This window comes from Euprymna scolopes, chromosome 34 (assembly GCF_053919585.1).
Source record: "Euprymna scolopes isolate OS-2025 chromosome 34, ASM5391958v1, whole genome shotgun sequence".
Taxonomy (NCBI): domain Eukaryota; kingdom Metazoa; phylum Mollusca; class Cephalopoda; order Sepiida; family Sepiolidae; genus Euprymna; species Euprymna scolopes.
The window spans coordinates 54337570-54351141 of record NC_136515.1 but is presented as its reverse complement, the minus strand read 5'-3'; the positions used below and the strand labels follow the sequence as shown (position 1 = coordinate 54351141).

Here is a 13572-nt window from a genome sequence, read left to right as displayed (position 1 = left end):
ACCCTACATTGAACCAGGACCGATTTTTTTTTATCATGTTCACCTATCTTCACACAATCCATACTGTTTGTATTTTATAACATTGAAAGAATGTCTCTGAATTTTTCAGATGAGGATTGATAATTTTACACTTCTGCATTACACGGACGGCGCCAGTTTTTTTTTGGGGGGGGGGCGTTTAACTAAACTGTCGCCAGGTGGCGCTTCCGCTTCCGCTTCACTCCATTCAAATTGTTTAATTTAAAAATTAAAACTATAATCTATTGTTGACTCTTCGACAGGTGCCATAAAAAATTAAAACTATATTTTGTTACAGTGACAATTTTATTTTAATTCCAAAAAATGTTTCGAAAAAAAAAAAAATCGAATCTTACTTTAACCCGAAAAATGTTTCATTTAAATTATTGGCACTTGTACAGTTTAGTCAAGACATTAAAAAATGAAAATATCGAAAAAAGTTTAAATTGTATGTATCCGTTTTGGGACGAGATTCTCTGAAAAAGAATTTCACTTAATTTTATCATTTTTTTATTTTATTTTTTTTTTACAGCGAAAAAACAATTTATGATACCGAGCAAAATGTACGATTTTTAGGAAGAAAAACTAGTATTGGAGATGGGGAGGGGTGTCAGCGCTTTAACTGGAGTTATCTCCCTTTGTCATTTCTAAAATTCAAACAATTTTTTTTGTTTAATCCCAGATAGCCGCTTTCAACGCGCTCTCATAAAAAATGTGTTTTTCCGCTGTAAAAAAAAAACTACTTGATGAAATTAAGTGAATTTTTTTTTCGGAGAACTTCGTTCTATAACGGATACATACAATTTAAACTTTTTTTCGATATTTTCATTTTTTCATGTCTTGACTATGCTGTACAAGTGCCAAATTATTAAATTGTTCGGAAAAAAAATGTTTGGAAAAATATCCAATTTTAATTTGATTCAAAGAATGTTTTGGGGGAAAAAATCCAATGTTGCTTTAATTCAAAAATTGTTCTATTAAAATTATATTTTCTTACGCAGACTTTTCAATAAATGCTTTTACAATTATGTAATAATACATTTTTATACAATTTCGGTTTTTAAATATTTTTGTGTCGAAAAAAAAACACCATTTTGTTTGTTATTTATTTGTCATGTTATTTAACCAAGAAAACAATTGGAGTTATCGCCCCCTAATAATGGTGCCCTCCGCGTAATGCAGAAGTGCTGATAATTTGTATCATTTGGATTATTCGGACTACTGTTCTCATCTTGTGTTTTATTCTCCCAACGTTTTGGCCAGTGCAACCTCTGACCTTCTTCACCTGTATCCTGTTGAACTCGGAAATCTGCACAGAATTCTAACAGAACCCCTTATTTAATCCACCGGGTTGGCATGTTCTTATTCTGTCAGCCATTGCAGGGTAGAAGTCTTAAGTGATTCGAAATTTTATTCTTAGTATGGACCGCACCGAGGATTTAACCTTCTACCTCCAGAAGAGGTTCGCTTGGAACTAGATTTGATGCTTGTCCAGAATCCCCCCCCCCCCTGCCTCTATTAAAAATGAAGAAATGATGTATTGTATTGTCAGAAATTTGACAATTACATCATGTCTCCCATTGTCGTTGTTTTAGACCAATCAAATTGGTCGATTGTATTTGCTCCGGAGCGATTGCCTTGGCGTTTTTTTTTTTTTGTTATTTTTTTTTCTTTATTATTTTTTATTATTTTTTTTTTGCATGGTAGTCACCACTTATCGAGGCCCGGAAGCCACTCGGGGATAATGGAGATTTGATAAAGTGCCTTACATAAGGGGGCAGTTTATCATTAATTTGTTTATGTTGGACTTGAAGGTATCCAAGTTGTAGTCAGGTAGGAAACAGGCAAACGGAAGAGAGTTTCACAGGCGTGCACTTCTAAGAAAGAAGTTTTGTACATGGAATCAAGTTTTGATTTTGACACAGATAAAGAATGGGGAAAATTATTGACAGTGGTTTCAGCTAGACGGGTGTTTTTCGTGAAAGATTGGCGAGGAGGGACCAGAGATTGGAGCCCAGACGAGCACTTGCCATGGAAATAACGATAAAACAAAGACAGGCTCACAACGTCTCTTCTGTGAGAGAGAAGTTGCAGGGAAGAGAAAAGGGCATCCCCCACTAAGCCACAAAGTCTATTTTGTACTCTGTCAAGGCAGGATAGGCTGTTTTTAGCAGCTCCTGCCCAGATGTTGCAGCAGTACTCCATCCTTGGACGTAATTGGCTTTTATATAGATTTTCAGTTCCAATAAGACAGCCGTACGAAAAGGATTTCTGGAACTCTCGCACCACATATGAGGCATTTTTGGCACCTCTAACCTTTGTCGCTTTGAAACTTCAATGTTAAGCCTAAATGATTAGGCTAAGATTTTTTTTTTTTTTTTACACAGTGGTCACCACTTATCAAGGCCCGGAAGCCACTCAGGGATAAGGGTTATTACAAGTACATTACGTTAGTGTGGAGATTTGATGAAGTGTTTACTAAAGGGGGCGGTTCATTAGGAATTTGTTAACGTTGGACTTGAACACATCCAAGTTGTAGTCAGGTGGGAAGCAGGCAGACGGAACAGAGTTCCACAGGCGTGCAGTTCTAAGAAAGAAGCTTTGTTCATGGAATCCACGTTTTGATTTAGGCACGGATAAAGAGTGGGGGAAATTTTTCACAGTGGATTCGGCTAGACGGGTGTTTTTCGTGAAAGATTGGCGAGGGGGGGGGGACCAGAGATTGGAGTTCAGACGAGCACCTGCCATGGAAATAGCGATAAAACAAGGATAGGCTTGCAACGTCTCTTCTGTGGGAGAGAGGTTGCAGGGTAGAGAAAAGGGCAACCCCCACTAAGCCACGAAGTCTATTTTGTACTCTGTCAAGGCAGGATAGGCTGTTTTTAGTAGCTCCTGCCCAGATATGGCAGCAGTATTCCATCCTTGGACGTACTTGGCTTTTATAGTATTATGTGTATCTCCTTGTGACTTTATTTTAAGCCTAAATAATTATGGTCAGTTATTATTATATGGATCTCTCAGAGACTTGAATGAACATTAATTATGAACTTCTGTAATATCGTCTTAAGATGATAATTGAATCTTTTCATCAGAAGGCATCATATCAACCCCTTCTAACGACTGTAATCATCAATCTTCAAGGACAGATGAACCTGCATCCAGTTCCTGTTAAAAACACTAGACTATCACTTTTCAAGGTTGTTAACAGCTTTTTTTTCAGAGGCAAAACGGGTACTCCTTTTTTGCAATCAGGATTAATAAAATTTGTATTGAATTTTAAGGTAGGCCTTTGTTGTACTTTGTCTTGGAGTTAAAACGAGTGAGAATAATTTCTCATAGTATGTACCTGTGACGGAAAGGAAATATTGTATTCCAAAAATTACATAAACTGATCAAATAGTTTTATTTTCTTTATCAAGAAAATCAAATTTTATGGCTCAACAAGGAGCGACTATACCATGGCATCATGGTCACCATGACGCCATTTTAAAAAACGTCTTTCAAGTAGAAAAGGAAATAACTTCAAATACTTCAAACTTGTAAGGTTTTTTTTCAGCCTTGTAATGCCTACGAATTCCCATTAGCTTTAAAATTATTTTATTTATAAGATATAACCACTTGATCAATTTACGTGATTTTTGGAATACAATATTTTCTTTCCGTCACGCGTATGCACATCATACAGAGTTTTCTTTATTTTTGCTTGTTTTCTTTTTTTATTTACATGAATGGGGTAACTCAGAACAAGCATCCTGGTTTTATTTAGTACTTTATCCGTTACGCTACAGGGTTTGCAGACAACAGACACTTAAGATGAGAACAGTAGTGCGAATAAGCCAAATAATACAAATGAAAGATTCTAGTCCAAATTTACCGTTTTATTTTCGTTTATTTTATTTTATTTTTTTTTTTCTTGTAGAATATTCCTCTTGTTTGCGCGCGGAATTTTACTTAAAGCGAAGCATGGGTTTCTACATCCTTCACATCTATTGCCCTTGTTCATTGACTGTTCTCATCTCGTGGCTTTCCTTCTGGCTAAATATTGATGCTGTTCCAGCCCGGACGTCGCTAGGTGTTCTCACTGTGTTGACTGTCACCAGCCAGACGTCGGCCGCAGTTTCAGCTCTTCCGAAAGTCTCCTACGTGAAGGCCATCGACATCTGGATGGCTGTCTGTCTCGTATTCGTCTTCCTCGCTCTTCTCGAATACGCCCTCGTTAACGTCCTCAACAGACGAGAAATCAAATGTGAGTTACGACGAAGATGCAATCAGATGGACTCGGAAAAAGTTTCTGTTACACTTGTCGTAAGTTTCATTTTTTTTATTTTTTTCATCCGGCCACACAGGTGCAGCATACCAAGTCAAATTATTTGCTTTCATTTCAGAAGAGTTTCATTCGGAACAAAGGGGAGATAATAACAAAAGCTAGTATATATACATATAATACTAGCAAAAGTATCCGTCGTTGTCTGGGTTCAAAAACAGCCTACAGAAAATGGACTCTGATTTATGAAAGTATGATAGGTTATGAAAAGGAAGGGTTGTAAAGAGATAGCTTCGAATTTGGAGGTATTAAAACCAAACCAAAATATGATGAAAGTAAAAATAAAATAGATAAACCCCATAATTTATTATACCATACCTGTTCACACTGAAACACTTATCACAATATTCTGTGGATCTATATTAAAAAACTTGTTAAACTTTGTGACATATTTCCATTCTATGGAGGTCAGGTGCGAACGAACAACCCATAATTTTATTATACCATATTTCTTCAAACTGAAACATAATTATCAAAGTATACTTACGCAGATAGATATGAAAAGTCTTTATTAAAGTTTGTTCCTATTTCCATTCTATGGAGGCCAGGTACGAACGCAGACCCCACAATTTTATTATACCATCCCTATTTAAGTTAAAACATACTTATCAAAGTATTATTATGTGTATCTATATCAAAAACACTTGTAAACGTTTTTTTTTTTTTAATTTTTTAATTTTTTATTTCCATACTTTGTGGACCAGGCGCGTACGCAGATCCCACTTTTTTAATGAATCATCATTATGCCAGATCAAACATACCCACTCCTGTGTCTCGATACATCTTCTATCATTATATGTGATCAGTTTTCTATAATAGTCAACCATATAGGAGCCTATTCGTGACCAGACACACACACAGACGTTCAGCTTTATATTATAGATTTTTATTTATATAGGCAAATATTACATAGTCGCTACACTGAACATGCTAATGTTTCAGACAAGTGGTCGGTCCGGACCACAAGCCTTTTTCAGGCGACGTAATAAGGCCTGTGTTTTCCCGGGAAGAAATCTGGTTCTTAACTGAAGGAATAAAAGGGATATTTTTAAAAAGTAAAATAAAAACGTTAAATTCAGAAGGAAGGGGTGGAGGTAGAGGTAGAGAGAGAGAGAGAGAGAGAGAGAGAGAGAGAGAGAGGGAGAGAGAGCATGTATCACTAGTTGAACAATAAACTAATATAAAAAATACGACTACCTAACATTACACTCCAATATTATATATGCTGTAAAATATTGTAAATAGAAATTCTGAGCAAAGTAGTCATCTCTCGTAAAAACAGTAGCGTCTATCATGCAAACAATTAACTTAAAAAAAAGGCTACTCAGAATCGATATTTATGGTAAATGTCTTCTCTAGAATTGTCTGATCTATTCCCTCCTTCCTTTGTTCCAGCACATTTTACTCGTTGGTCTAGTGGTCTTCATCAAATTTCTGTTTTGATAACTCAATGTGATACAGCTTCCTATATTCTAGTAACTTCCTTAACCGCAGGCTTGTTGAATTCTCTTTCGGTTGACTCTCTTCGTCCTATCTATAATATTGATCTCTTCCAGGTTAAGATCAACGTTTTTTCGATAATCATACTTTGTTCTTGTTAGCTCTTTACATCAAGAGGTGCCATTCCTTGTTTTGAGCTATTTGCATTAAAAAAATATATAAATTAAAACTGATTATAATCTATATATTAATACGATAGCGTGTGTGTTATTTTCTGTGTAACACTTACATCTTTTTCCTTCCGAGTAATTATCGTTTATTTGTTATGACTTTCCATTTCTTGTAATAACTAATTTTATCAAGAATTCTTCCTTCGGGGCCCGTGGTGCAGTAGATAGAGACGTTGAATCTCTATGGTTCCAGGTAAGAATCGTCTGAAGATAGCGGTTTCATTCCTATTCAAAGCCGGCCAGAGGCTTACTTGGCCAAAACATGGTGAGACAACAACAACTATGGATGGCAGTAATTGCTGAGAATGCAGTTAGGAGATTAGGAGTTCCTATCCCGTCGTGGTTATCACCTGACGAAGGCCAGAGGAATAGTTGGCCAAAACGTTGTGAAACAACAACTAAGAAAGATGAGAATAATAGTCCGGAATAAATAAATTAATAAATAATACTCATCTCAGTAATGAATTCCAATTAAAATATAAATTCTTTATAAGTTTTGGTTTCGGTTTCGATTATAAGTGATGACACTCAAGTCATCTATTTTTTCATAAATAATTTTACTAAGAATTCTTCATAAGTTTTGGTTTCGGTTTCGATTAAAGCTGATGCACCCAAGTCATATGGATATATTTTTTTTATTTTTGAAATCGCAACTTTATAATATATAAGAATCGAATTGAGTGTATAATAATATATACAAACATATTTAAGCGTATTTTACAACCAGGCTATGCCGGGCATCCTTGCTAGCTTAGATAAATGCTTTTGCATTTTTAACAAAAGAGCTACATATCAGGGCGTCTCCATTTATGCTGAACATTCACAGAATGGCAACATCAATATATTACATATGAATGAATCCACTGTGTAATTTCCACAGGTCCTGCTAGTTAATATTAAATTAAAAATTTATTTTTCAATGGAATAATAAACCAAAATAATAAACCAAAATAATAAACCAAAATAAATTGCCTTTAACTAATTTTCCAACTGTATTTCTTTTAAAATAATTTATGTCACCAATTTCCTTACTTTTAAAATAATCTGATTGTTTTTATTGTTGGTTTCTTTTCAGAGCAACGGTTATTCGAAAGAAGACTCCACGATTGTCACTTATGGCGAAGAAAATCCAAATGGAAAAGAAAATGCAAGAAAAGTTGACAAAATTTCCAGAATTATTTTTCCACTCGGCTTCTTAGTTTTTTCAATTTCTTACTGGGCGTATTATTTGATTGTGTAAAAATTGATACCCGTCTTCTTTATATATATACACGGACATAACAGAAAAGAATAGACACTAAGGTAAATATTTTTCCTAAGATTAATATATGCTTATTTATATTTACAGATAAGAATAGTGCTGAAATAACTTAGAGTGTGTCATTAAAATTGCATCTAACAACATTGAAGCATGCCACAAACCAAAGGAGCATCAGACCTCTCAGAATTTCTGCAAGGACAAATCGTGGGTCAACATGGTGGTCTTAGTCAACAAAAAATAGCAGGAAATCTTTCAATACTCATTTCTACTGTTAATAGAGTGATCGTAAAATTCACAAGAGAGGACAAAGAGTGCACAAAACCTCATCCACGTCACTGTGGGCACTCTGAAAGAACCTTGCATCTTGTGAAAAGAAATGTTGAAGAGGATCCTCAGTGCAAAGCCTCTAACATTGCAACACAAGCTGGTGTCAGTCCCAGAACAGTTGTCAGATATCTTTACAATCTGGGCTGCTATTGTAGAGCTGTGAGAGGGAAGCTTCTTCTTCATCCTGCCAATATCAAGCGCAGAAAAGATTGGTCTCGTGAGATGACGGAGAGACCTGTAATCATTTTCTCTGATGAGTCACGATTTGCATTATTTCCTAACAGTGGAAGGGTATGGGTATGGAGACTCCCTCAACAAGCGTTTGACTTAAAAAGATGGCAGCCAATGCTGAAATATGGGTGTTTCTCGGTTATTGATATGGGGTGCAATTTGGAGTGATGACCGCTTAATGGAGTGCAAAGAAAACATCAATTCTGCTAAATATGTTTCAATATTACATGAAGGACTGCTACCAATATTCTCAAATGGTAAAATGAACCAAGATAACTCCCTATTTATGGAAGACGGAGCTCCTTGTCACTCTACTAGGTCAGCACAACATTGGTTGAGCCAAAATGGGATGAATAAACTTCTATGGTCAAGTCAGTTCCTAAATATGAACCCAACTGAAAACCTTTGGGGCATATTAGACTGGATCCTTCGCAAAAAGAAAAGGAAGTCATTTTCTAAGCCTGAATTTTTAGCATTATTGCGTCAGGCATGGCAGGAAATTCCTCAAGATGATATTCATCAACTGATCAATAGAAGAATCCTAGCATTAAAAACAGCAAATGAATGCCAACCAAGTATTCGTTATTAAATTTGTGACCATTTATTTTTCATTTTGTTTTATAAATTATATGTTGATTAAAATAAACTGTTTCTTTGGGTGTCTATTCTTTTCTGTTATGTGTGTGTGTGTGTGTGTGTGTGTGTGTGTGTGTGTGTGTGTGTGTGTGTGTGTGTGTATTGTCATGCCAAAAAGAATGTTCGCACTTGTCATTTTTTTAAAAACCGCAAATTTAAGCTCACTTGAATGCAACTGTTTAAACAACCTATACCTCATTTGGTTCGCCTTTATTCCTCTGTAATTAAACCTGTTCATATTTGACTTTTAATTGAAGTATCCTAGTGTTCGCGTCAATTTAAAAATTAACTTCAAATCGAGAAGGCAAAAAGAAACTCTGCAGCAACAAATGAGCTTAAAACCAGCTTAAAATACCCACCTTTTAGCATCTCTAATCGTAATTGTTGTTGTTCCAGGTTATACAACGTAACATTTAGTCCATATGCCTCGACTTTCTCTTAGTGATCGTCAGGAGCTCATTAATCTCCACCTTTCTGGTTTATCCAATCGAAAAATTGGCTGCAGATTGAAATGTACGAATAACTTTGCAAAAGCACCAAAAGACCGGCAGTGTTTGTGATGCCTCTAAAATTACTTCTTACAGGAAAGATCCACAGTCTCAGAAACAGATTTGAAACGGATCCAACAACAGTGTAATCTTATTAAAAAGTGCTCTTTTCTACAGTTAAGGACAGATTGAAGTAATTTAATTTGCAAGACTGTGTTGCAGGGTGCAAGCCAATGATTTCTGTAAAGAATAGAAAGCACCGTCTGGACTTCATCAGATACAATGAAGATCATGACTCTTCATATTAGTCGAAAGTGATTTTTAGTAATGAAAGCAAGTTCGATAGGCTCGGCAGTGATGGGAGGCAGTATGCCCGTCGAAAGAAGAACAAAGAATTTAATCCTAGGTACACAGTCTCAATGCTGCAAGGTGGTAGAGGTGTGGAGCATTATTAGTGCCAATGGTCCAGGACCTATAGGTCGCTTACAAGGTCGAATTAATTCGACCAAGTACATTAATATGATGACTGGGCATGTTCTATCCTACTTTGGCCAGAATTTGGATAATAATCCCATCTTCATGCAGGATAATGCTCCCATTCACACAGCTGGCAATGTCGAGAGGTTCCTTGAAGAGCATGATATTCCGTGTTTGGATTGGCTTGCACAACTTCCAAGCCTCAATCCTATTGAAAATGTATGGCATTATATGACATAACAGCTACGCATTGATAAAATTTCAAATCTGGAAGAACGTTGGACAAAAATTAAAGATAACAATTTTCCATTGTGCAGAGTTTCTATTTGCCTTCTCAATTTTAAGTTAATTTTTCAAATTGACGTGACCATTAGAATACTTCAATTAAAAGTCAAATGTGAACAGGTAAAATTATAGAGGAATAAAAGACGAATCAAATGAGGTATATGTTGTTTAAACAGTTACATTCAATTTAGCTTAAAGTTGGGTTTTTGAAAAAATGACAAGTGCCGGTTTTCTTTTTTGCGACACTGTATATATATATATATATATATATATTTTTATATATATATATATATATAATGCATACATATATAATGTAATGCATATATATATAGCGTCGGAATGTGGTAAAAACCAATAAATAAAATGCTTGATCGTCAATGTGAGAGCTAATATGTAGATTATTTATTTAAAATTGTATGTTACATATTTTTGAAACGTACCAGGTTTCATTGAGGTGGATTGACCTTTTACATTAAAATGACTGTTAAAAATCCATTCAACTCATCATCGCTGAAACCATAATACCTTTCTGAAATATATAACATTGTTAGATCTAGTTTTAAAATAAATATATATATATATATATATATATATATATATATATATATATATATATATCCTGAGTTGCCGTTGTTAAATACCAGTCGCAAGTGGATGTTCAATATGACTGAAAACAATGCCGAAATAAGCGAGGAGCACATACAGAGTGCTTAGAATTCCCAAACTGTCACCCATTTGGTACTAGCCAGGCTCAACATTGCTTAACTTCGGTGATCTGAGAGAACCGGTGCGGTAACATGATTTTTTATATATATATATATATATATATATATATATATATATATCTCGTCATGTCAAAAATAGTAATATATCCAAAAATTACGAAAATTGCATAAAGTAGAACAACTGCTATTATGGTTATAATAATAATAATAATAATAATAAAAGGATATTGCAATAATTATGTTGGTCACCATTAAAATTTCATCTAACATTTGCGTTCTGAGTTATGTACCCTATGTGTGATCTCTTTACCGTCTTTTTTATGACATCTAAAAAAATGCAATTTTATCCAAATTTCCATAAAAATTACTTTTAACTATAAATTACTTTCTCTACTCGATGAATCTTCATATCTTTTTGGATATATTACTACTTTCGACATGACAATTCAGTACGTGATGTTGTTTTTGCTTAAAACGACATATTTAAAATATCGATCTGTCAACTCCACCTTAACAAGCACCTCAAATTATTTTGTCCACGTATCAAAAAATGTTTTTTTTCTTCATCTTTTCATGCAAATTTTATTGAATCGTTTGTTCTTTGTTTACGTGAAAAATAAAATCGAATTACTTCCCCTTCCCTCCTTTTGAATTACTTCCCCTTTCCTCCCTTCTCCGATTTTCTCAATCCTGCCTATCTTTTCCTTTCTTTTTTATTATTTGCTCCTCTTTAATGATCCCTACCATTATTTCATAGTGACCCATATTTTTTACTATAACCTACATATATAACCCGGATATAAGAGACCCAGCACCTCTCTTATATCAGGGTTACACTTATATCCGGGTTACACTGTACATTAACACAGGCACTAATTTGGGACCAGATAAGACTTCTCTTATCTCCGGGTTATACTTATATCTGTACATTAACAAAGGCTTGGGACCAGAGAAAATCTCTCATAACCGTTTTCTTATATTGGGGTTTCTTATATTCGGGTTACACTATCCCTTCCGATTTACTCTTAATGTTTTTTTTTTTTACATTATCTTATTCCTTGATTCTCATTTCATATCTGTATGTTATTAAGACAGTTTTATCTATATTTGTATTTTGTATAATTTTGCCCCTTCTCCGCTTATATATTAGTGATGGGACGATTGCAATATTTTTCCCGATTCTGATACAATTACCGATTCTGATTCCTATTCTTTATAAATCTCTAAATATTTAATTCTATAGTGGTATTTTTCTCTGATTACTGTAAAAACACACATGTAAAATGTGCAAATATTTTCCTACACATAAAAAATATAATAGAGGGGGACAATCTATCGATTTTTAGCTAAAGTGGAGGTTAAAAATCAATATATACTTATTATTTTATCATTATTACGAGCAATGGAAGATTTAGCTTTAAACAAAATCAAATAAAAAAGATGATTAAAAGAATCGTTTTGGCATTAGAAAATCCATACAAATTTTTCCGATTCCGTTACTCTCAAATATTTCGATTTTTTTCCCGATTCCCGATTCCGATTAATCGTACCAACACTTATATATATATATATATATATATATATATATATATATATATATATATATATATATATATATATATATATATAGTAATTTATAAAATATATATAGCGATTAAGCTACACTAATATTCCGCGTTTCATCCACTCTAGTACTCTTCAGGCTATAAAATATATATGGCGATTAAGCTACACTGAATATTCCTGAATATTCCGCGCTTCATCCACTCTAGGACTCTTCAGGCTAAGCCTGAAGAGTCCTAGTGGATGAAACGCGGAATATTCAGTGTAGCTTAATCGCCATATATATTTTATAAATTACTTACTAGCTCTACCTACGTATTGAGCACTTTTGAAGTAAATACTTAAAGTTTACGCATAAATCTATACTTTCGTATATTAATTTTATGTGAGTAAATGAAGTAGTTATATATATATATATAATTATGTAATTAATAGAAGTTTACTATGCAAATGTAAGCTTCAGTCCAATATAAGTATTAATGCTTATATTTATCCCAAGCAAATATAAAAGCTCGATACGACAGTAAGTAGTAGAGCTTAATACCATAAGCATACTTTACAAATATCATTTTACACAAACATTTTATACAAACATTATTTTACAAATATTATTTTACAAACATTATTTTACATTTTATGACCACAGTCATAAAATGTTAGTTTCATAAAATGCTAAATCCAGCAAATTCTTTTAGCAATTTATGATTTGCTAACTAGTTTCTTTTCTCTGAAGAGAAGAATCTTACATTCTTTGAAACTCAATGGAATAAGGATATTTCACCGCCATTTTGAAATGGAGGTATTCTGTCGAAAAATAAATTTTGCATGTAAATTTCCGATTTGCAGTTTTCATTTATGTTTATGATATATATATATATATATATATATATATATATATATATATATATATATATATATATATATATTCACGAGAGTATCCGTCAAAAACATTACCTCTTTTTATAATTAAAACCAATAAATGGGATAATATTTCCAAAGTTAAGAATGGGGTAACCAGATAAGATAGGTTATCACAATATACAAATTGATGTGGGATCTCCTAATATAATTTTATAGTTATGCTTCTTTATATATATATATATATATATATATATATATATATATATATATATATATATATATATATATATATATATATATATACATACTCGGGTTTTTTTATATTCAAAAGTAATGGACTAATGAATTCAACGAGGTTGTTAGATAGTGCTCAATAAAAAGAGCTGATAATACTTGTTTATTGTTATATAAACATGCTCACATCCCGCTGCTACAAACAGCCACTTGTTTCAATCAAACAACAGATATCATCAGGCAGCGACTTGACTATTCAAAAGTTCAATGAATAACCTATTATTCATTGAACTTTTGAATAGTCAAGTCGCTGCCTGATGATATCTGTTGTTTGATTGAAACAAGTGGCTGTTTGTAGCAGCGGGATGTGAGCATGTTTATATAACAATAAACAAGTATTATATATATACATATATATATATATATATATATATATATATATATATATATATATATATATATATATATAAAG

General features: G+C 33.4%; 1 protein-coding gene across 1 annotated transcript in view; it reads left to right on the top strand.

Moving 5' to 3' along the window:
• Positions 1-8494, top strand: part of LOC145259205 (glycine receptor subunit alpha-2-like) — a 48718-nt gene extending 40224 nt beyond the window's left edge. Inside the window, exons 8-9 of the mRNA XM_080117037.1 lie at positions 3938-4323; positions 7088-8494. Coding sequence (XP_079973163.1) covers positions 3938-4323; positions 7088-7252 — 551 coding nt within the window. The 3' untranslated portion in view covers positions 7253-8494. The remainder of the gene's footprint in view (positions 1-3937; positions 4324-7087) is intronic.
• Positions 8495-13572: the final 5078 nt, after the last annotated feature.